The sequence below is a fragment of the Megalops cyprinoides genome, chromosome 17 (genome assembly GCF_013368585.1).
Source record: "Megalops cyprinoides isolate fMegCyp1 chromosome 17, fMegCyp1.pri, whole genome shotgun sequence".
NCBI classification, from domain to species: domain Eukaryota; kingdom Metazoa; phylum Chordata; class Actinopteri; order Elopiformes; family Megalopidae; genus Megalops; species Megalops cyprinoides.
In genome coordinates, this window is record NC_050599.1 from 21,867,653 (window position 1) to 21,892,748 (window position 25,096).

At 41.7% G+C, this 25,096-nt stretch overlaps 1 protein-coding gene across 1 annotated transcript; it reads left to right on the top strand.

Moving 5' to 3' along the window:
• The first annotated feature begins 15,794 nt into the window (after positions 1-15,794).
• Positions 15,795-22,565, top strand: stmn4 (stathmin-like 4). Its single transcript, XM_036550513.1, has 6 exons — positions 15,795-15,888; positions 19,444-19,520; positions 20,076-20,171; positions 20,403-20,608; positions 21,713-21,904; positions 22,491-22,565. The coding sequence occupies exons 2-6, from the start codon at positions 19,508-19,510 to the stop codon at positions 22,548-22,550; spliced, it is 567 nt and encodes a 188-aa protein (XP_036406406.1). The 5' UTR covers positions 15,795-15,888; positions 19,444-19,507; the 3' UTR covers positions 22,551-22,565.
• The last annotated feature ends 2,531 nt before the right edge of the window (positions 22,566-25,096 follow it).

A 25,096-nucleotide genomic window follows, 5' to 3' on the forward strand; every position in this document is an offset into this window, starting at 1 on the left:
AAAAACATCTGTAGTCTTTTGGCGTTCTTCAAAATACAAGTTACAGCTTTGCAACCAACCAAAATAAACAGCTTTGCTTGCAAACAAAATAAGTTGCAGCACAAAGCTATAAACACAAAATTCCTCCGAGTTTGTTGTGAAGCATTGTTTTTCGGACAGAGCTGCCCCCTAGGATGTTTTGATCGGGGCATTGCAAATCAATTTCATTCCGCTGTCTAGGGGGGAGCAGATTTGCTCCTAAGAGAGTACCGATCACAGGGGCGGAATGGAAAACAGGACACTCCCCTGACCTTAGCCAAGTCACGGTTCACCATGTAATTCACTTTGAAATCTTAAGTGAAATCTCAAATTTCTTCTTTTGTCTGACACCAGCCCCCATCCCATCTAAAACTATGTACTCAAAATTAATATTGCAGTTAAGAGAATATCATTATCACGTCAAACAAAATCGTAGCAACCTGCCAAATTTCTCTCTGTCCACCAACTGTGATGTTTCCTCTCTCCAAGTGTGAAATTGTTCAAAGATGCACGCGGCACACGATGACCTGACCCTCCAAAAATGAGGGTTAGTTAAATGTTATTCTAGAACATTCTGTATAAACCAATTCAAGAAGTAGCGTTTGACTGGGAGCCCATATCTCTGGCAACCTTCCCTGAATCGGTTTTGCTTTTTGCCGCTGTTTAGGAAAAAAAACACTGATACAAAGCAGGTTTGCTTTGAGCCTCAAAAGGAGGAGGTGACTGGTGAGCCACAGTCCATGCTATCATATCTGGTAACAGAAGAAGCAGGATGTGTCATGTGTGGGATGCGCATGGACACTGCTCAGAGAGACGGTATGCTTAGGTCACAACTTCAGAGGTTCACTACAGATCCTCAAGGGCCAGGATAGCTCTGCTTTTCAGATTATCCTTCATAGTCACTTTTAGTAGGTGAACCACTTTGTTAACTATTAATCAAAATGCATGTTATGAGGCTACATGTAGCAACTTGTGAACAATGCAGAGTTTTGAAGACTGAGATGATCTACATAAGAATATTATAACATCTGTTTAAGGAGATTAAGTCTGGTCACCCACAGGGTTCATCTGAGTCAAACTTTCACACAGGACAGTGAATTCTGCCATTAACTTTTTCAAACACCTTTCAGAAAATATCAGGATTTTCATCTATACAATGAAATCTAAAAACACTATCAGGATGCATTCTGGAGTAGGTATTTGAAACTAGTAGGTATTTGTTTTTTGGGTTGAATAAATCCAGCGTAAAATGGGAAAATACTCAAGACATATGTATTTGATCACATGGGAGTCAATTGAGGTTTTCAGCTGACAGGAGTGGTGTAAGTACTCAACCCCCCAAAAACACTCCAAAGCTGATGGACCTTATGGGGGAACCCCCATAGTTAATCTCTAAGGAATTCACAAGAGAGGATTAAAAAAAAGGATCGGTTCAGAAATGACTGTTGTCTGTGTGTGTGTGTGTGTGTGTGTGTGTGTGTGTGCATGTTGTTGCTTCTGTCCAGTTAGCATTATCTACCACCTCTCACGTTAAGCATGAAGAAGGTATCTGTCAGGGGTCTGCTTTCATGAAGATGCTGACAGCATTCCACATTCCACCACCGTGTGTCTCTTTTCAACATGCCCTCATTTCAGTGTGTCTACCCTGCTTTGCGTAGACAATTTAATTAAAGGCAATTCTTTAGTGTGGAAAATTCAGTTCTTCTTTCAGCTTTTATGTTTTAGAAGAAAATGTCCAATACATCTTTTATTTTAAGACTGAAAAAAACATTGTCGTATCCTGTGCTCAAATTACTTCATGTGATTCTGATCTGAGCCTCCAGGCATAAATAAAGTGCAGGGCAATTCAATATCACCCAAAGGACTGTTTAGGCAAACAGGACTTGTGGGTGGTAGTTCTTCCACAAAAAAATAGACAAAAATTTGATAGGGACAAAAATTTGGTGTTTTTACATTTGTTAACTCCAGTCTGAGTAGGTTCATGGTCACAACCAATGCCAAATAGAAAAACAAACGGATATAAGAACTGTGTGTCATGTGTGTTAGTGTAAGCGTGTGGCATACCTACATGTACATTAATGCATTGATGTACCATGATGTCAGCTGATAGATTCATATTCAGGATTGGTACTTCATTTAAGAGGTCATCTTGTAAGATACCTGCAATACCTGCAGCATCATTCTGAAATATAGGCAGAAAGACTGATTCCAACGACAGTGCAGCCACTCACTTCACCCCAGCCTCATTCAGATGGGCCAGATGCACTTGGTCATTGTTCATATAGAGCTAATTCTCACAATGGCAGTCACTGGTTGACTGGACTGCTTTAGGGTTCTTTGCTGCAATCAACAGGTCTCAAGTAGCAAAATAAGATTGTACTGAAATTAACAACTCCATATAGTTTTTCTAATGGAGTAAATTTATTATGTGCAACTGTTCATTTGAAAACCTTTGCATAAGAATGTCATGCACTGTTAGAAAAAAAGCAGAAATTTCTTTAATTACCTTTTTCCTCATTTTCTGAATGTGACAAAGGCATCAAATACTTTCTAAATTACATATATAAACCTACTTATGTTATTGCAGTCATATATCATAGCTTCACCAGCTTCACGAACTGGTCAACTTCTAAAATAATTATTTTATTTTCATGTAGCGTACCATTATTCTTGCCATGTCATTTCTGAGGATACTCTGCCCTCTGGTGGCTATTTGTTTATTGCAGTTGATGGCCAGTCTATCCTCTGAGAGGAGAGAGGCCACTGGAGGAATTCTGTTTTTTTCATTGGAGCCATATTTCCTCCGATCTGAGATACTGTAGTTTCTTAACTATCTGAACATGTGGGAGTTTTGGGTCTGACACAGACATTAGTAAACCCCAGTCTGTTCTGTTTATGTTATGTGAAATAATAGAAAATAAATATGACCATGATCATTGTCTGAACAAATTTAAGGTTGTGATTCGTTTGAGTCATATCACCATATTAGTTGCATATTAAGTTCTAAGGTAGTGATTCACTGAGGTAGAGTTCACCAAATGGAAGGACATGTCAAAATGCATACTGAAACCAGCAAGGTTTAAGAGGTGACTTTTTAATATACTGTAAATATTTGGGTAAATATTCATCCAGGTAGTAAACACTGTATATTAATGGGTAGAGAACTTTTATTTTATTCAAAATATCCATTGCTATCCATTGCTACAAAATCGGTTTTGCCTTGGTGAAACTACTGTCTGCTACGAATAGCAGAAATAGCATTAGTGACCACCTCATTGGTAGTCAGGCCACAGCATGTGCCTGTGGCTGTATCTTTCTTTTGTGCAATATCATCATGGCCATGTATCTTAACCAGCCTGTGTGTTCTCCAATTCGTGCTGCGGCAATTTAATTGCGCATGGCAGAGTGTATGACGTTTGCTGGGGTTGCACACTAGATGGCAATATTTCTTTAGTAGGATATTAAATAAATTAAATATGTATTTCGGAAAAAAAAATTTCTGTACAGAAACACAGAAAGTGTTTATTAATGAATCAGCAAGGACACTACTTTTCACTAGAAGCCTGATCTCTGTCCTCATGTATGTCACCACCGGCCCCCCTCCCCACCGCACTTAGATAATGTCAGACTTATCCCATCACCCCTGGCCACCCACCAATCATTTATTACAGAAATGACAATACATTATATCTGTGTTTTGTTTTCTCACTTGACCCTTTCCAGTTGATCAGTATCAGTAATGAAGATTTTTCACAGAAATGTAGGTTGTCGAATGAGCCTGAGTCAATAGCCGCAGCAGAATATTGGAATGTGAATCATGGTCAGACAGTAAGAGGATCTCTCAGGTGGGACATATTTAAACTCTGCTCTCTGTCCCCGGGTTGCACCCTGTATCATGGTCGTGAACTAAGTGCAGCAGCACATGACACTGCAGCCATGGCAACGGCCAGGGAAAGTGCTTTGTGGGGGGGGGGGGGGGGGGGGAGTGGATGAGCTCCCACACCTTTATCAGTCTAACTCTGATGAACTCCACTGTGCTCTGGCTGACTGAAGGGTGAGTCATTCCTTGTTAGCAGACAGTGCACTGAATCTTGCACGTGGAGAAGCGGTGGTCCTTGATCCAAATCACCTTGATGAGAAAGCCGAATGAATGGCTTTTCATGTTAATACCTCAGCAGTTAATGGACAGAACACTGCCGTAATAGCTGTTCTTGGATCTGGGACGCTCGGCACGTGACTCCTTTCTTGTTCGCCACTGCAATTAAAGTGATGCAGTGGGATGCATTAAATCAGATGGTGCTCACATATTGAGAGAGGATTCTGGAAGATTCTTGATGACCTCATCTTAACACATCATTTTCCTGCCTTTCTTTTCTCCAGGGAATGTTCCATGTATGTTGACCATCCAGGGAAGGATAACATTTGTGGGTTTATCTCACATAGCTTTTATGCAGTTCTAGCTGGTTTATCCTTAGGTTCATGCGGACCTAACTCAATCTGTCATGGCTGCAGGTCACTGAGAGGCACAAGACCACACTGACCTAGGAGACCTCGCACACCAGCGACCTGATCCAATTCATGAGCATGATGCCCCCAGCAGCAACCTGGTGGTAAGTGGGAGAAAATATAAGGACTACTGCTGGGCTAAGACATGTCTTATACACTTACATAAGCAACCAATTCCCCTCTAAACATATTCTTCAGTTCTAGATTGCTTTTACTGAACTCCTGAATAAAGTTCACAGCTCAGCCATGCTGCTGATCATGGAGAGAATCAAAAACATCACTACCTTTTCAGACTGTCTTTAATCTTTCCCATTAAAACCACCTCTGAACATTGTATTGTGTATTATGAGCTGTGTGCTATCATCTATGTATTACTTTCCCAATTAGAAATGGCTTTGGCAATGGCATGCCTTCCTTGTTTTGCAAAACGCATGTAATAATATTAGGCCCTTTTTTATTCTTATTTCCAGCATGCTGTTGTTGTGAGTGTGTTGTTCTTGCTGTTCTTCATTAACCATTTCAACCTGCAAGCCTTTTAAATGAGACACCAAGTCTATTTAAAGCACCTGTTGCGTGCATCCAATATGTGTACAATAACTGACAATCTGAAGATCAGTTCAGCTTTTGTCATAGTTTAGTGATAATTTATTACTTGAAATAAACAAATACATTTTTTTATTTTTGTGTTCATTCAGGAGTTTATGCAGAGGTCTACTGGAATTTAATAAACCAAAAAAAAGAGTCATGGTAGAATCATACCTTTCAGCTCTGAGATATGGCCCTTCATTATACATGGTGTTAACCATGGGACAGATTCCATAAAATCCAGGAAATTAAGTCTGTATCATGGTTCTGCACACCCACCTATCAGCAGGGAGCAGACCTAGAATATTCTTTCTTCATGTGGGAAATGTGCCCAGGTACCAGGTGTGACTGGGATAGTCTGATTGATTGCCCTGAACAGAACAACCTGTGTTAGCAGCTGACTGGAACATGTTGAATTGAAACTGAAATCAGTGTCTTTAAGGGCTCATGGTGCAAATGGCAAGCTTAACCCTGGGGGCAGAGGTAAGTGACAGGTGTAAAAGAAGCTATGAAGAACATACAGTAGTTCCATGCACGAGTCAAGATTAGGCCTGGGTTATACTTTTGGAGAAGGGGTATGCAACGCAATTTGGTAATATCCTAGATGTTCTTTTAATATTTTTTGAGCTTTCCCCTTTCATGCAAGCATGCTTTTTTTTTGTTTTACATTTTTTACATTTATATTTCATTTATTCATTTGGCAGATACCTTTATCAAAAAGAACTTACAAGTGAGGCAGGGTACAACACAAGAAAAAGCCATTATAGAAGTGCTGAATGACCAAATTTCAATAGCTGGCCAGGTACAAGCTAGCTGGTAGAGACACAAGTGCATTAAACCATTAAAATTCTATTTTTTAGAAAAAAACAGAATTTTGGACATTGCTTTAGCTGTATGTTAGGCTTTCCTCACCATGACAACCTCTGCACTGTGGCAAGACAAATGTAATGCTGAAATATATTTGTTTTGCTATAATTGCTATTTTTCACACTGCAAGACCCACAGGGTGCCACAGTGGAGTGGGCGCTCGTTGGATGATAGGTGGCAATAGGATTGCAGCTAAGACTAGTACCTCAGACTAGCGAAATGAGAAACCCTGGTCGACGTACCCATTCTTTTCCCCTACAGAATGAAGCCAATTTGTTGTTTCCCTGTCCCATTCATTGTCAGACAGTTGGATTGACACATTCTCTGGATAGACAGTTGTTCTGCGTGTACTGTTGCATATCTCCTTCGTACCTTTTTTGCTATATAAATGTCTGGCAAATAATGAAATCTTATTTGTCTATAGAAGTTTGATGCTTGGTGCTTGAAGTCTGTATTCTATATATTTTTTTGTCATGAAACTACTAAATTAAGACAATCTGATCTGCTATGTTACGAAGGTTGCTATGATGGCAAACTCACAAAGTATCAGCAGCCATGATGGTAAAGCGGGAAGCAGAGATGAAATCAAAATTTTTGGGGACATGGTAAACGGCATTGTCATTTTAACTCCTTCACTGTGCCTGCAGAGGTCCTAGCTGTCTATGATACTCGAAAATAAATCTTGATGGGAACTGTTTTTTTTTTTTTTTTATTAATCATTGGTCATGATTGAACTGGGTGCTAGATTATTAATGGAAAAGGAGCTCCCGTATTTCATTCAAGATCCCTCTGAGGCCATCTGTTAGCGTATAACAATTTTCCCTTTCCAAGGCCTTTGTCGGTTTGGTATATTATTAGAGAGTTCTGCTGCACATCCCATCTGAGTAATATCATGTCCACAATGAGTGATACCTCAGAGAATCATGAGTTTTACCTAACAGAACAGGCGACAGCTGCTCGAGTGTCAGAAGCAGTGGGGACCTGGGTGGCCGTTGGCCAGGAGATGGAAGGTGAAGCAGAGTCACTAGGCTGCTGTCCAGGCACCCGAACCTGATCTGGAAGGGACAGGAGGCTGAGGGCGGAGGCGGCAGAGGTGGGGGGCACCTTGAAGCGGGCTAAAAAAGACATCCCGAAATGGAGCAGAAGGGAAGCACGAAGAGGTCTAAACACATCCCGCTTTAAATAGGTACGCTTTGGCTTGAGATCATACTGGCAGAGGCCAGCGTGAGTGCACCTGCTCCATCAAAATTTGGCTTCAGAAGCGATGCTATTTAATGCTTCACGATGATGTCAGGGGTCGTCTGGGGGCACAGGTGCTATGGGGAAAGGTGGTGAGTCATTTTATTGGCCTGCATGGTGTTAACATGTGAAGAAATTATGCAGAGATTGTATTGATTACCATGTCTAAAACTCGGGGCCAAATCCTCCGTGCCCTCACTCTATCCCTCTGAAACTTCACATCCTTTTGACTGAATGACACTTGACATCATTTTCTGGAAACCCCCTTTAAACCATACAAGGACTCTTGTCATTGTGGATTACCTTTCTAAGTGTACAGGGACATCCCCCTGCCAAATCATCAGGCCATCACAAAGGGAAGCGCATTAGCTGAAGAGGAGGTCTGTCATGGTTGGCAGACAGCCTGGAACATGAATTCTGATAAAGGCAAAATTTGGAATATAACCCATTCTGTCTGTGATCATTTCCCTATCATCCTCAGCCTGACCCAAAAAGTTTTAACCATATTGTGTCCATTTTGTCTATTTGGAAATCAGAACCAGCTGAATTGGGGGGGGGGGGGGGGTGGCGATTAGCTGCATTAGGGGATGATAGCAGAACAGAATGTTATGAGAAATGTATTAGTTCCTACAGGATTCAAATGAGGTGTGCGTTGTCAGCCTCACGCTATCCAATTAGGTACAACTAGACCATCACTCCAGTTCGGGCAGATGTGGGATCATAATATTATTCTCAGGAAGATAGAACCCTCATGACCTACAGAGCTCAACACCTTCTGACGTCCTCTCACCTTATTGCTTGTCTCCATGGCAATGAAAATCTGTTTAATGGACTTTTACATTCTTCACCTCTCTGCTCAAGTCATTGTGCATTGAACTGTGGTTATCATTCTCCAGAGAGAAGGAAACATACCCTGTTCTCTTAATCTCTTCAAACTAATCCCTGCACTCAGGTTCTATGACAACTACACATTTACCACTGTTCCCCAATGAAGGTTTTGGAAATTGATATATACTTTGACTGCAGACCTTGTAAAAGAAATTACTTCAATGGCTAACCCACTGACAACTGATTCACATCAATCTCAGAAAACCACTGCCAACCAGACGCAAATTAGAGTTAACCAAATTATGAAACAATATAAAACCTCTTATCTAGATCACTGAGGAAATTAAACCAAAACACAAAACAAGCTAAATTGCTACTGGGCCCTAATAGAAGGCTACGCCCTAGCTGAGTGTCTTTCCATCACCAGAAATACAAACAAGAGACATTGCAGAAACCAAATGCAAGCTCAGTGACCACAGCCTGGGCATTTGAAGAGACCAGCATAAAAACTCATGGTTGCTATGTCCAGCTATGTGGTCATTCAACTTTAAGACAGGTGAGGATGGGATAGATGTGCACTTCCTCTTAAATTGTACAAAATTTTGGATGTTGACAGATGTAAAACCAGTTTCCAAACTGTAACTTCCTCCCTGATGATTTTGAAGTCCCCATCCTACCAGGAGAGAGGGAGGGTACTGTGAAAATAGCAGCCAGGCAAGTATCAGCTTGTCGCCACAATCACATCACTATCACACTATCAGCGGAGTTTTATAATGCAAACTGAATGACTCGCATTCAGGGACAGTCTTCCTATCTCTAGTGTCATGTCTTCAAAGCAGAAATAGGTGTCAGTGTCCTCTTCAGATCGTTGCGGAAGCCATGTCTCTTGGAGAAGCAGGTGTGACTCGAATGACAGCGTGTCCTCGTTCTGCTGTGACGAGAGCGAGTCACCCGATAGTAACATTACCAGTGATCCTCTGCATCTGCACCCCCCTCCCCCCAGATTGGCAGCTCCTCAGTGTTACCAGAGGTGTAGAGAGATAAAGGTATAAAAACACACAGCCTGACTGACCGTTAACATCGGAGTGGCGTTGTATAACACTTATGGTTTTGGTTTTGGTTATGTTACCCATGGATTTATGTTGTTCTACACAGTGCATGGATGTTACTGATTATAGGATTTGTATTTAAGTTTTGGTAAGCACGGTTAAGCATAAATGCTTTAGTGATGTTGCATGTATATTCACTAGTCCGGGAATGTTTTCAGTCAAGTTTGACACTATTGTTAATTGTCAGGCTTCCAGGTGGAAGGACCCAGGTGCAGACCAGAATGCCAAATGTAGGCATTTATTAGATAGCAAGCCGCTAAACAGTAGTTAAAAACAATCCAAGTCAACACCAGAAGATCCACAAGAAACAGGCAGAATAACCAAAATCACAAGGCAAGGACAAATCCAAAAATACAGACAGAGAAGTGAAAATAACCAGGCAGAGAATTAATCCAAAATGGCAGACAAGAAGAGTAATCCAAGAGGCAAAGCAGAAGTCAAACACCAGAGTGTAAAGAAATCAACAGGCAGGAACAAAACAGACTAATACACTGAGACAAACCGGCAGAGGACAAAGGAAACAGAGGGGTATTTCTGCGCAGACTAATAATGACTAAACAGGGAAAAGGTGAGCAGGACAGGCTTCGGGTGGTGGGTGTGGCAAAAGGGCAGATCGGCAGGACAGGAGGTGGGACGACGGAGCACATGGGCTGTAAACGAAAACAAAAGCACATGCACGCAAAGACAAAAACAAAGACACACCCACACTGACAGACAGGAAGACAAGGGAACACAACACAACACAAGCAAGACATCTCAGGCTGGGCTATTGACAGTTAATATTAATGAGGTGAAAGCACTATGCTCTCCCACACTGTATGTTGCTCTGTATAGGAGTGTCCAGTAAATGACCATAATGTAATGTAATGTCCCATGTCTTTTCCTTGCTTGGACAAGTTCCAGTCTTTACAGCCAGGCTGCGTTTTCTGGTGCTTACCCATTTGATTTCGAAAAATAGCATGCTTTAATGCCTCAAAACAAAAGGCAATAATAAAATCAAAATTAAAATGTCTTTCCTTTGATATGATAGCTTAGAGTTTCCCAGAAGGCATAACTATCTGATTTCCAATTTATTGACTCACAAGATGGCTTTCTATAGTGAGGTTCAGTCAAAACGAATCCACACTGAAATTGTCTATTGTCAGATCTTTACGGGGGGCCTGTTAGGACCATCTGTTAACTTCTAGCAACAAATATTTAATTTGCTGTTGGTTGACTGGAGGAAAAATGCTGACGTTTTGGAGCAGCACAGGAATCATTTTTGACTGACAAAGCAAGGAGTCCATTATGTTGACATCACCCCTTTGGATGTTAGATACTCATTTCTCTCTGCAGGGTGATCACCCTGTAGCAGGCTTTCCCAGCACTGATCCAATGGGCACGCTCAGTGCTGCTTGGCTGCATTTAATCAGTTAGATGTGATAAGGCTATCGATTGAATAATGATGTCAGTTTTACATTACCTGACAGTGATATCCTTTAAGTCTTCCTAGAGCAATTAGTAGACAGAGCTGTGTTTATGCTAATGGAAATCTATAAGGAAAGGCATTTATTCAATGTATTTTTGTATATATCTGACCCTTAAATTTGAGACAGCATTCTCAGTGTTTTGTGGGTTGATCAAACTTTTTTCCCAGGCATCAATTAAACTAGTTATTCAGACATCATTGATTAGGATTACTACTAGGTGTTACTAATTTGAAAAAAGACCAGAAATAATCTGGGACCTTTCATAAACTCACCAACTGCACAAAACATTTTATCCAAATTTTACCAGAATTTCTTTAACAGCTCAGTGAAACCAGAGTAATTATAAGCTAAGTGGAGCAGAGCTTGGTGTACACAGAATGCCTCTAAGTTACGTGTAAGGGGGTAGAAAACTTCATCTCTGTTCTAAAGAAGTAGAACATCAGAGGGAAACTGTCCAGCCTACCCTGTGGTCCAAGGATTCTGAATTTAATCTTAATAAGTGTTTGCTTGTACATAATCCACTGATGCAGATCTTGTAAGGTGTTTAATTTTACATTTGCATTTTGTCATTTAGCAGACACTATTATAAACAGTGACTTTCAAAAGGCAAAGACCAAAGTGTGCCAAATAAAGTTGCATGAAAGACACTATTCAGGACACAACTGATCTCACCCAGTGCTACAACAACAAAACAAAATGATTAATAGCAAGCACGCTTTCCATAAGTGCAGTAAAGCATTTCAAAAAGTGTTTACAGAATTATCCAATATCCAATTTGAAAATTTGCCTCAGGTAAATTCAAGTGTGAGGAAAATTCTCTGCTTTTAATCAGGGGTGCTGTTCAGCTTGGCTGTGCTTTCTGGGAGAAAATAATCAGCACGGACTCAGATCATTTCAGTGGCTCATAAGAAGATAGACAATGTGCAGGACAAAGAGCGCACTGAGGTCTGAAGCCAGATTTCTGTGCTACCCAAACTATGAGATTCCATGCAGCTGCAAAAATCGAAAGAATTGTTCTACTCTCGTAGAAAGATGCTGGTATATTTATTGACACAGTGGGTACTGCTGTGCTGTTTCAAACTGGCCCCAAGGATGAAACAGCCCTTACCAAAAAAGAGAAGTAAATAAACAGGAATGCAATGAACATTTGGATTGATTGTGCTCTGCCTTGCGCTTTAGAGATCAATAGCTGTGGGTGAGATCATCGTAAGGCGTGCAGGGTGATGTCAGACTTAATGTAACCTGCTTTGTTCCAGCACTACCTAATCATGCCTCCACACCAAGATAAAGCGCGGGCACAGAACAGACAGATAGGGGAGGGGAGCCGTCTAATTGAATATGCAGCTCCCCTGAACCGCAAAGGCCCTGTGATCGCCAATCAGCAAACAGCGCGGCAACGCACACTCTGAATTGCATCATATTACGTGCGGCGAATGATCTCACTAGATGCACGGTTGTGCTAAAAGCAGGGAGCTGAAGGGTTACGCACTCAACAGGAACTGGAGTGTATTGGCAGTGAAGGGCTCTTTGGATTGGCTGACAATGACATCATCAGAGAGTCACTCCTTATGATGCGGCTTCTCGTCAAAAAGGCCCCCCACTGTGTTCAGGTCATTGTGAGCCACAGAATTTTTGTATTTCTGGCCACCTCCCGTTAAGGGTGTGCGCTGCCCCAAGAGACATGGCCACTGTGGAGGGGGCGGAACAATGCTAATGGCCTGCACACGGATGCAACCGCCACCCTAGTGCAATCCCCCTCTCCTTCTCTCTCTCTCCAGCCACTTCCTCTTTCTTGCCTCTCTCCTGCTTCGGCCTCCGCTGTGTGTTTCCATCCTCTCGTTCCTGCCCTGCTCTCCCTCACTGCCTTTACCTCTCCCTCTCCCTCCCTTTCTCCTTTTCTCTCTCTCTCTGTCCCTCTCTCTCCCCCTCTTTCCTCCCAGTCTCCTTCTCTCTCTCTCTCTACCCTGTCTCTCCCTCTCCCTCTCTCTTTCTCTCTTTCTCTATTTCTCTATTTCTCTCTGTCTCACACACACACACACACACACACACACACACACACACACACACACACATCTACCTAACTCTCTCCCAGCAGTGTGGGAGGCGTTCAGCTCTCACAACTCATCCTCTGGCAGACAGCTGGGTGACATCATCATGGACTGTGTGAGTAGAATAAACAATCAGGTGGTGGTTTGTAGAGTGCCCTCCCTCAAACACTGTGTTTTGAAACACAACACCAACACTCCCCCACTTTTCACATGCTTCACCGTACCTCCCATTCGCAATCTCTGCCCCCTTCTCACTGTATTGTATATGTATGTACATGTACTGTATGTACAAATTGTACTTGTATGTACACTTGTCAAGGAGTGGAAGTGAACTCCAGACCTACCAGTAATGTTATTGACTTACTGTATATCGGGTGGGCCCCCACCCCCTCATGTGATGTCATACTTGACCTGCCATCAGTCTTTGGACAGACATGCAGCACAGCATGTTCTGAGAGACAACTCACTCAGCTTTGTCTGTCTGCCCTGTGTGTCACTGTTTTGATATTTAACATTCTACTACTATTTAACTACTCCAAGTTAACATTTAGCCTGTACCACAGTGCTGTTACATTTGCAATGTGCACAATCACACACACACGCACAAGCACACACACACACAAAGTCTGTTTTGCTCCCTTCAAATAGGCTAATACATCTATTACATCAGTACCAGGTCTGTGGTAAAACACTGCAAAAATGTCAAACCATTGAACTGTAAGAAAAAAAGCAGAAGCCTTCAGAGGAAAGGGGTCAAGCACTGGTTCAAGACAGAATAAGACTAGGTAGCCGATCACAGTCAAAACAGCACCCATACTCACACTAGTGCACTGGCTAGTTCAGAGCAAGCACTGCACAGACCCACTGATTTTTGTCATCTGATCGGACTGATAGTGAACATCTGCACAGTGCCTGCTGTGATACGACGCCCACACACGGGAGCAGTCCACAACAAACTACTGCAGCGATACCGATACTGTAGCTAATGGTATGAGTGTGCCTGTGGCTTCAGCTGCCTCATCACTTTCTTACCACAGCCAAAAAATGGGCCATAAATTTCAACCCCCACAGATACATGGTCATTTATGATGATAACAAAGGTCCTCTGCTGTCCGGATCTTGGATCACACAGCAGATCAATCAACAAATCATCATGTTTGAAACTGATTGCTTTTTCCCCATTTTATGGTAATCCAAACAAACATTTTAATGGACATCTTAAAAAAATCTTGATCTCGATAGTATTCTTATTATTCTTATTCTTATTTTTCATCACATTACTTGGTATCTCATAACGTACAGAGTGTGCAGAAATGATTGTTGATTTGTAATGGTACTTGAACGGTGCTTGAGCTGTGTTGCTCTGCTGTTGATGATTGAATGGTGGTGTGCATGCACTCACTGGTGTGGGAGTGCTGTTAACCAGGTCTGGAACTGTTGCTCATGTGACTTGGATAGATGCACTTCTGTTCTGTTGTTCTGGAAGTTGCTCTAGATAAGAGCATCTGCTAAATGTATGCAATATAATGTTATGTAATTATGTATTATTCTTTTTATTTTTATGTATTTTTTATTTTATGAATGTTTTAACTTAAATGACACCAAAATTTAAGATTTGTTTTCACACAAATATATATTTTAGAAAATACAAATATATATTTTAGAAACTCAGATAAAAGGTATTACTTTCATCACTTACATGTACATTTCACTGAACATTTGTTTTTGAAATTCATACATTTTAATTGTCAAGCCACAACAAACAAGACACATTAAGTTACACAGACTACATAGTCATTAAAGCAAAATTCTCAGCTACAGATTTAAAAGAAAATTCAAGTGAATAGTCACTGTGCAATACCCCTTTATTACCTTTAATCATTTTTCATGTCCGAAATTCCAGCCTGCCTCAATCCTCTTGTGTTTTCATTTCTCATGCTGCCCTCCTCCGCCTCTTCACCCATATCTGCATGCTCTGTGATGAGGTTCTGTGATGTCTATAGGAAGGAAGTGCAAAGCAACCTCGTCCTGATGGCTAGGTGCTGTCACTTCCTGGATAATGTTGTTGTGATGATAATGTTAATTATTCCTGTGCCTGACAATCTCCCATTATTGTGCTTTATTTGGTAAATACTACCCCAAGCGTGCCTTTGTCTGGAAGTATGCAATTACATTTAAAAACAAAGAACACAAAGACATTTTTCATGTACTGAAAGCATCTTCTGTATCCTCCTTTTTCTTTCCACTGACCCTTAGCTTGTCACAAGGGAGCAAAGATTAAACGTTAAATTAATATAGGGAACTGTGGATTGCCCACTGATGTTGCAAAATGACATTGCATGCTACATAATTGAGTATCTGCTGTGGAGTGGACGCCCTGAATTGAAAGTCCAAATGACATGTGAAGATCACTCAAGTGGAGTGAGTGGGAAGAAGACAGAAGGAACAGATGGTCAGCTTTAAAGAGCTATTGACAGACTGCTCCAGCATAGCAGGCATGACTTCAGATCAGCCAGACAAGTGTTTTGGCTGGGGGGAACATGTTGCAGTCTGTGTCGTGGCCATGGAGGAACAGAGCTGGCAGTGGACACCAGGGTAACCATGCGGGATTAACCCTTTGTGTTCGTATTTCTTTTATCTTTGCCAGTTGAAGAGAGAATCACATGAGCATAGTGGATTGGGAAGCCATATGTGCTGCATGTGTGAACATTGTAAATGCACTGAGGAAGTAGAAACGTCTTAGGTTTCACGGTAATTTCAGATTTCAGGTTGAGTTTATGCTAATGGTGTTTTGTTTTACATGAAATAATAGATCGTCGTCTTTGTTCTTATCTTTTTTTCATCAAATCAGTCTGTTGATTTATATCTACAAAGCAGGAAAAATGCATGATAATTGCATGTTGGACAGCCCCTCTTTGTTGGCTTGAACAACAGCATAAAATATTTAGGCCCTTGGCAGAACAAGCTGAAGCCCCACCCTCTTGATGAACCCCTGCAGCGCACAACAAAGAGTTAACAGGCAAGCCCCCTTCTCCTCTCTGCTCTGAAGGATGGATACTGGCCCATCAGGCGCAGGCATCTCTATTGTCCAATCGCAGGGCTCGGAGGTGATGTCATGCTGCACGACTGGTGGTGGTGCTGATGCTGCTGAGCTCTGTATCCGAGCAGCGGCAGACAGAGAGTGAGGAGCTGAGGACCACGGGCATCACTTAGGAGGGGGTAAGTCGGCACCCAAACACAGCTACTTGGGAATTATGACAGCCTTCTTTATGTGGATATTATTTTGAGGTGCGCACTTTGCCGTGCTCAACAAAGAGGAGCACTGGGTTCTCCATGTCTCTCATTTGAATGCCGTTATCTAATTGACTTGTGCTCACTCCACTTTTGTGGAAGTCATAAATAATGCATTCGCTGCAGCTACACTGTTGTTTGCTGGTAATGTGCATGTGGACTCCGTGGCTTCAAAAGCTCCTTGCTGCTTCTCTCTGCTGCGTTTCGGAAGTCACAACATGGATCGCAGTTTGTAAGAAATGCTTAATGAATCAGCCACTTTGCTTCATCTACGTATCCATAAAGTAATGTAATTGATATGGATTATCACAACATGCATACTGTACATTTCACAAACTGTGGAAGTAAGCTAACTGAGTGCTTCAGGCAGATGTAATTTTTAACTGTGAAAAGTTGCTGAGGGAGATTTGTTAAATACCTGGCGTGGGACCCGTTTCTGTTGTGTATGAGCTGCAAATGCAATCTAAGCAAGAAAATGGAAAAGAACCAAGACACACACACAAACACACTCAGAAACACTGGGGGCTCCAATAAAACAATCCCCACATAAAAAGGATGTGCCTTTTCCTTTTGATTGACAGCAGATAACTAAATGGTTGGCTCTGTGTGTGTGTGCATGTGTGTGTGTGTCTGTGTGTGAGAGATGGAGTATTGATTGTAAGCATGGGCGGAGGGCAAACTGCTGCCCTGGGACAGTCTCCCGGGTCTTCTCTCCATCTGAGCTCTGTCCTGCACGCATAGTTCAGATTTGTGGCAAAACCTGATGATCATGCCTGATCATGCAGCTGAACTATCAAGGGCAGGGCCGTGGCATCTGTTGTACTCAGTGTGGCAAGGGGGGCACTTACACTCCCTGTAAGCAACGTGGAGTAAGATCATTTCATTAGGGTTGATCGAAGTGGCCCTGGCTGTTGATGTGCTGGTTTTTCTTGAGCATCTAGGACTGCAGTGCTTGGTGATGGACTTGTCAACAGTAGGCTTAGGTTTAAACCTGAACTCAGAAGAAATGTAAGTTTTAGATAGAGGGACCAGGGTGGCTACTGAGGTGGGGCTGCATCACAGGCAGGGCGAGGCAGAGACTCCAGGAACAATGACCCAACGTGACAATAAGACATTACCCACATCTCCTGAACTTAGCCCATTACCTACAGTGCTATGTGCTATTGTGTGTTTTTGGACATGATGTTAATTTGTTTTATTCAGCAAAGGCTAATGTTTGTAACTCAGTATGTGTTTCCAAATAGCAACAACATTCACAATGCACTTATTGCTGCACTGCTTTTTAGATATTTTCTCCTCAGAAAATATTATTTGTTTTTTATAAGGAAAATGGTCACACATAAGCCGGCACGTGGTCTGTAATTAGGCAAAAAGAAATTCAAATGTGGAAAAACTCCTCTTGGAATTTGGCGCAGTTCACCTTCCCATTTCAGTCGTATTTCAGTTCCAACTGTACTTAGAGCTATGGGTTTTGTTTTGACTTTTAACTTACTTTCATTTATGTTTTGACAAGGTATAAATGTTGTTAAGAACATAGTCTGCTATTTTAAATGTCGTTGAAGGTGTTCGTTAGCATCTAGCGGCTCCGAGTTGTTAGAAAGTAGACTTAAATTATGAAATCGGCAGGGAGCGAATGAGAGAGAGACGGAAAGAGGCGTGTGGCCTTATGAGCTCCTCAATTATTCAGAATAAGGCGGGTGGTCCTGTATTACCTTGTCTCCTGCATAAACTAGTAGGATTACAACGTTTTGGCCCTGTTCTTAAAATAATATTTGCCGGAGTACATTTTTTGTGATGTCTCATCCCTTTTTTTTGCGAATATCTAAAAGAAGCCATGATAATTATCAGATTTGCTCTGCCAAAATATTGACGGATCTGTATTTCTGTTCCGATTAGCAGCAATGGGATGTGTGTGAAATGACATAACGCCATCGATGTTAAAAGGATCTTATTAGATTCTAGCTGTCTCGCTGATATTGTTTTATGATGATACTCCCATATTGCTCGCACTGATGGGAGCGGTAGGTATAAAAAAGCACCGACTGTGTTCATTGTTGAAACATGAAAAAAAACGACCGGTAGCGAATCCGTAGCCGCCACGAAGATGTTGCCGCCTCTCCCCGCGCCCTGCCGGGTTCACGATGCTGGCTTGCCGCGTGTCAGCGCTTTGATTTATCACAATGCGGCTAGTGACACACGCAGTCCTGCTCTCACGCAGAGAACGAATGCTGTGTCGATATAATTTGCAGGAATTTCGCTAGCCTGCTACTTGTCCTTCAAACATTGTTGCCCAGAATCAATATTGTGAGGGGGCTTTTCATGTGATTTGTTTTTAAATTCCCCACTGCTTTAAATTCCCCAATTTTTTGGCTTCAAATTAGACTACAATGCTACTTTTGAAATTACATCATGACATCTCTAAATCAACATCTGTCTTTGGCCAAGTATGATTTATGGCTTTTTATTTTTTTTTTTGTAAATCAGAGTATAACTAATGTATTTGGTTATTTTTTATTTTTTAAGAGTTAGCATCATCATTCACCATGGTCCTCTGAAGTTAAGTGATCTTGTGTTAAGCAGTGTTTTAACAATCTCATGAAAGAGTCTTAGGTCTGTATTATGTAATATTACACAAGAGTGTATTATATTACCTGGTAGATCTCATTACATTACAGCATCACGTGCCACTCAAATCATGTGAACACACGTATCCTGTTCCTTTTCACATAATATGGATATGACACTTAATTTGCTCGTCATCAATCAGGCAAAGCATTCGAGCAATGAACTGAGCCGTCTCAGCTAATGTGATTTGTTTGATGAGATGCGGTGTTATTTGAGAGAGCCGTTCTCTGTTTTCGCCCCTGTTCTTCTGATCTGTAATGGTTTATGTAATGATTCCCATCCAGGACCCAGCTTCTCATAGCGTCATGCCCTACAAATCAATGTCCTTAAAGAAACAGAGACACAGTCTAGAGACAAAGCCTGTTTCCCTCAAAATCTCAATCAGCATGCAGCACTAGCATCCACTAGCAGCACTAGGAAAGGTCTCTTATCACTGGCCAGAGCAATAGCTACAGACTGAAATTGCCACATCTTTTGTATATTACTATTATTGATTGCACATTTATGGCTTTTATTCAGAATAATTGTTTTGAGCATAACCATTGAGCATACAGACATATTTAATGCTTTTATACAATATTTAGATTTGAAATGTAAATACAGATTCACTTTTAAAACCATCCCTAGGCCAACTTTTCTTGTGCAAGTGGTCATTCAGTAATTCAATTATTGATAATGCTAATCATAATGCTAATTAATGGTTCAGGTAGATTATGTGGCAAGTTTTCACTGTTTGGATAGTAGGGTTTTGGAGCTGTGTCTGAATTATAAAAATGTCCATCCACAGATCAAAATGAAATTAATTTCATGATGTTATGATGATCTACAACACATCTTAATGTCCTGCTCCTCCTCCAGGATCAGCATTGGTGGAACTTCTTTGACAGTTTTCTGGTTTGGGACACTGAACGAGTGGGACAGAATGACCCTTGCAGGTATGCCAAAATTATCACTGTCTGTGTCTCTGTTGCCAAAGATGTCTTTGCCATTTATTTCAGCGAAACTCATCTTCAGGCATTAAATTTGATTGTGCTTGAAGTCTGCAGAGCAATGATTGAGGAACTGTGAATATAAGTCCTCTGGCCTAACATTAATATATTTTCATTTATGTTTTTTTATTCCATTAATGCATACCTCTGACTGATATGTGCAAAAAGATGATATAGATGATATATAATTTTTTTTTCAATTAAAAACTGTAAAAGTGTTTACAGAATGCTTATACTTAGTGTTTACAAAAAAGGAAATTATACATGCATAAATTATGAGCACATTTTACAGATAATTTTGGGTCTGTGTAGAAGGCACTTACTTGTCGCATCCATTGAATAATTGATAATGTACATTGAGAGAGACAGTTATCAGGTGGCGATCTGTGTGTTGGATCTGGATTTGGTTTATGTTGAGAGAGATGTGCCAGATGCTCATGGAAGTGCAGCTGTCTGCTGTAGCTGCTCTGGTAAGTGGAGGTGCCTTGGTCTCTCTCACAGCTTACAAAGAGAAGATGAAGGAGCTCCCCCTGGTGTCTGTCCTCTGCTCCTGCCTCCTCTCAGATCCCACAGAGAAGCCCACATACAAGGCTGAAGGTAAATGCAATGCCAACCTCTGTAACCCAACCTAGCTTTAAGAAAAGCAAGACTTTAATCATGTTTTTTCCTTATAAGCACACTTGTATAAAATATGTGTGATGACTCAAGGCTGGTCATTCGTATTTTTGTAATGTGGCCTCTGCTGCCCCCTGTTGGTCATGGCTGGTAGGGAATTTGAAAAAAAAAAAGCCACAGTTATCTCAATTTGCCCCTCCACCTCGACCACAGATGCAGTGGACCTCAACTGGTGTGTGATCAAAGAAGTCGAGGTGATTGAGCTGAACAAGAGGGCGTCCGGACAGGCGTTTGAGGTGATCCTGAAGCCCCCCTCCTTTGATGGCGTGCCTGAGTTCAACACCTGTATGCCCCAGCGCCGGGACCCTTCCCTGGAGGAGATCCAGAAGAAACTGGAGGCGGCGGAGGAAAGGAGGAAGGTGAGTACGTGCACAATGACTTGGAGGAGAGCTGTTCTCTTTTACAAAAAGAAATACACCCGGACAAAGAAAGAAATTGGCACAGAATACTTCATAGAGCGTAAATCAAGCATATCTCATTAGAGCTTGAAATGGATTCTGCCAGTGCAATGTTAGGATGTATTTGCAGATGGGCCATTTGGGCATTAAATTAGTCCTTACAAGGTTTTAACAATGCTTTGTCTGTCAAGCCATCTTCACCCAGGTTACATTTTCTTGCTGCCCTCACAAAGTCATCCCGATGATAATGATCTAGGTCAGATGGCTGACTTAATTCCTGCCAGTATTTGCTGTGCTGTGTGCAGAGGATGAATGAAGGGTAGTGGGTGGAAACTTGGCTGTGCTTTTGTTCCCACAGATGTCTCTGTTTCGTCCCTTAATTATTCACCTTTACCTTGTCTTCAACAAGGACCTCTCGTCTACTGTTGTCTTTCCGGCATTTTATTCCGCCAGCGACTGATCCGGGATCAGCTTACCTCACCATCATCCTACCCTCACCCATTATGTGGAAAAAAAAGCTGAAATTGATCCATGAGTCAGTGCTTTGGGCTGAGTCTGCTTACAGCCTCAGCAATTCAACCACTGAGTGCATTCTCTCCTTGAAGGTCAAATTGCTCCTGCTTTGTATTAATGGTTTTCAAATATTAAAGAGCAGGGAAGATAAAAAGAATAGCAATGGATTACATTTTTATGTCACCTTTCAGCCTGTCAAGGTTCTCATAGGGTTTTACAGTGAAAGGGGGGGACTGAACTCACCTATCATTAATGTGTAGCACCTATGTAGGTGCATGGCAGCCATTTTGCACCAAAACGCTCAATAAACATTAGGTAAAGTGGAGAGGCATGGAGTTATTTAGCCATTTGTGTTCTATTAATGAATAATTAAGTGGCCATGGCAAATTTAGCCAGGGCAGTAGCCAAAACCAGCCTGGGCATCTGGCTACTCTATGTGAGAAGATCTTAATAATCACAATAATAATAATAACAATTGCTAATTTTTTTAAAAGCATGCACCATTGAGAAGTTCCTGGTGAGCTAAGCCATGGCTTCTCTTGCTCTCTCTAGTGTCAGGAGGCAGAGCTGCTGAAGCACCTGGCAGAGAAGAGGGAACACGAGCGTGAGGTCATGCAAAAGGCCATCGAGGAGAACAACAACTTCATCAAGATGGCCAAGGAGAAGCTGGAGCAGAAGATGGAGGCCAACAAGGAGAACAGGGAGGCCCTCCTGGCAGCCATGTTGGAGCGCCTACAGGAGAAGGTACCCCCTCGTTTTATCGTTTCATCTCCAGGTTTCATATTCATCTTGTCATCTTCGAGCTTCCTCTCTCTGCCACCACTTCCCTCTCTTGGCGCCTCTCATATCTGTGTTCCATCTCATTTGCCTTTCTGTTTTTGTATTTTTTTCCATCATCAATTTCAGTCATGTTATCTTCAAATCATGTAATTTCCCCAATGACCAAATGATCACAGCACTTGAATCTCTGCTTTCTTGTGTACCACTCTAGGGTATTATTACACTTGCTGAACTTGCTTGATTGTAGCATTTCTTTGTTCAGTATAGCACTGATTATTATAATGCTGGGTGAGATAGTGGCACATGCTCAGATGCAGTCTGACATTTGATGTATGTTGTGTTGTTCATGCTGCCTTATTATATGCACTTTTGTGCTTTTGCTTTGTACGCAACCCCACATGAGAGCCTTGGTGAAGCGACTGAATGTAAACGTTGTTGCATTCATTCACTCATCCAGGGTTGCATGGTAGTGTTATTTCAGAGTATGTGTATTTATTGAACGTGCTGTGGGTATGAATGTCCATGAATCTTTTGTTTTGGGCTGTTTCAGGACAAGCACGCAGAGGAGGTGAGGAAAAACAAGGAGCTGAAGGAGGAGGCCTGCCGGTAGACAACGTGAAACCGGTTTCGCCGGGGGTTCGCGGAAAAGGGAGAAAGACAAAAACGAAAAAAATTTAAATCAAATTAAAACAAAAAAATCAAGTCCGAGGGTCCTGGGAAAGGACAGATTGACGATGAAGATTTGAAGCAAAACAAAACAAAAAAAACCAGAGTGTGATTCGCGACAAAAACAAATCAATTTCACGATTTAAAACAAACAATGATGAAAAAAAAAAATAACGAAAAGTCTGTATTTGTCTGGATGGCATTGCAAGGTGCACCAGGAGGAGGCGCTGAGCATCTTGGGTTTCAGGGCTGCGGAAGAGCCCATGTTCAGATTGCGCGGGGGTGGTGCAGTGTCTGTGAGCAGTGTGGCCTGGACCAAGAGGGCGGCGCAAGCCTTGCAGAGCTGCGAGGGCTAGAGGGCGAGAGAAAGCGGAGCGCGGCGCGCATACTAACCCCTAACGCGCTCTATCCCAAAGCATATGCAGGCTCCACCACTAACTCAACTCTATACATGCACTCAAGTCCTCAAATGGGCTGTAGTCAATGAAAAGTACTCTTCTGCTGCAAACCTTCCCCCACCACAGTAGATGTTAAATAATTACCGTAACTAGCTTTGGCACCATGTAATAATGACAAGAAGCCACACCTCCTTTATTGCATCATTCTGTTCATCTGGCACCTCTTGAAAGTTAACTTCTTTTTTATTAGTGTAGAGGGTAGAATTTATTTGATGATGCCTTGTTCAACGATTTGATTTATGTTCCTTGTTGATGTGTTTTCTTCTCTCGGCTGCATTAATTACTCTACAGTTTAGAGTAGAGTACAGAAACTCTACAATTTCACAAACCTAAATGAAAACGTAGCAGGGCTGTAATGCAGGAAACCAGCACCACATTTGACAGGGTGAAACTTAATTCTGCTCAAGGTAAGAACATAACTCACATTATCACTCTTAGAAAAATATCCCACTAGCTGACACTTCTGCTGTTATGTGTAATTACGCATCTACATGCCCAGAGCTTAAAAAAATATAGGGTAAAGTACATAGAGCACACATGCACAATGTTTACTTTAAAATGATAATACGTCTGGCACAAATTAAAAAGCACATATGCAGACTGTGTCTTTCTTTAAATACATACAGTATTTTACAAAAAAAAGAAAAGTAAATTGAGGAAATGAGGCAGACGTTTGGGGAAATGAACTTAAACACTTAGACACAACAGTCGGAACGTGAGGAGGAAGAGGATCACTTTGGAATTGGCACGGTAAAAGGGTGGGACTCTCCGGGCTGCGAGGCCGTTGGCGGTGCACTTTGCTTTGGCATGTCAGTGTCCCTTCTGTTTGACATTTGTGATTGTTTAGTATTCCCTATAAGTGAGTCAGAGACTGGGCGGTTTGAAGGTTTTCTAACGTGACGTCGGCTAGAATGTTCACTGAGATGTATGGGGAATATGAAGCTTGTACCTGCTACTCGTGTCTGTAATGTTCTGAAGCTAACTTGTTTCCTTTGGCATGGTCAGTAAATGCTTTTCCTGGCAGAACAATCAACCTTCTTGCTCCTGTAGTTACTTTATCTCCTGCTGCTTTCTTCTTCTTTGGTTATGAAGTCTGAACTGGTGGTATTAATTGTGCATGTGAGTGTGTGTGTTTGTGTGTGTCTTGGCCTGCAAAAAACCTAGACATGTGTTTAGAGTATTTTAACTCTAATTTCACAGTATCGAAATGAAGGTACTTGAGCTAAAAAGGAAGCTCCAGTATCAGTCTATAATATCTCCTGTCCGTCACCAAAATTGAAGCCTTTGTGATTTTAAACAAAGAAATAAATATAAAACATTGTATACATCTTGAGTTGAAGTTTTAACTGTTTGAAAACGGAATGCACCCACCTCCAATGTTGGAAACAAAAGTATTCTGTGTGGAGACATGTACAGGCTATACTGTGCTATACAGGCTGTAGTGTGCATCTGAACTGTTTGTTCCAGGTTGGATAAGACAAGACAAACGTTCATGGGTCTGGAGGTGATTCATTAAAGAGTTGAAGGACCATAAGATGGGTTTGTTTGTGGGACAAAAGACAAGATGATGGCGACAGTAATAAAACTTCAGTAGGAGAGACTTGCAGGCAAACACAGTGATCTGCCAACCTTGGCACACTTGCTGTGAGATCTGACCTGAAAACTGTACTGAAAAAATGAAAAGTACCTAATTCGAAGGTTCTGCCTGTGTTCTACAGATGTACCAAGAGTGTGTGGATATAAGAAACTCGGTGTGTGCCTTGTCCTGTTTCCACTTTATTTAGGTATGTTGATGTATTAACCAGTATTAATGCTAATCTTGAAATTGATGTTGTTCAAAATTTTGGATGCAAAGGTAATTAAATGATTGTTATCGTATTTTAATATTGGAATACTTAGCCGTTACAGGTCCTTCCCTGTATGACAGCGATGTGACAGAATGGTGAAGGTTGTGGTTTTGAGGTCAGAGATGTGGCTCCTGTGCAAACCGCTTTCTGTTAGCCCCAGTACTTGTTCTGCTTTGCCAAGGAGC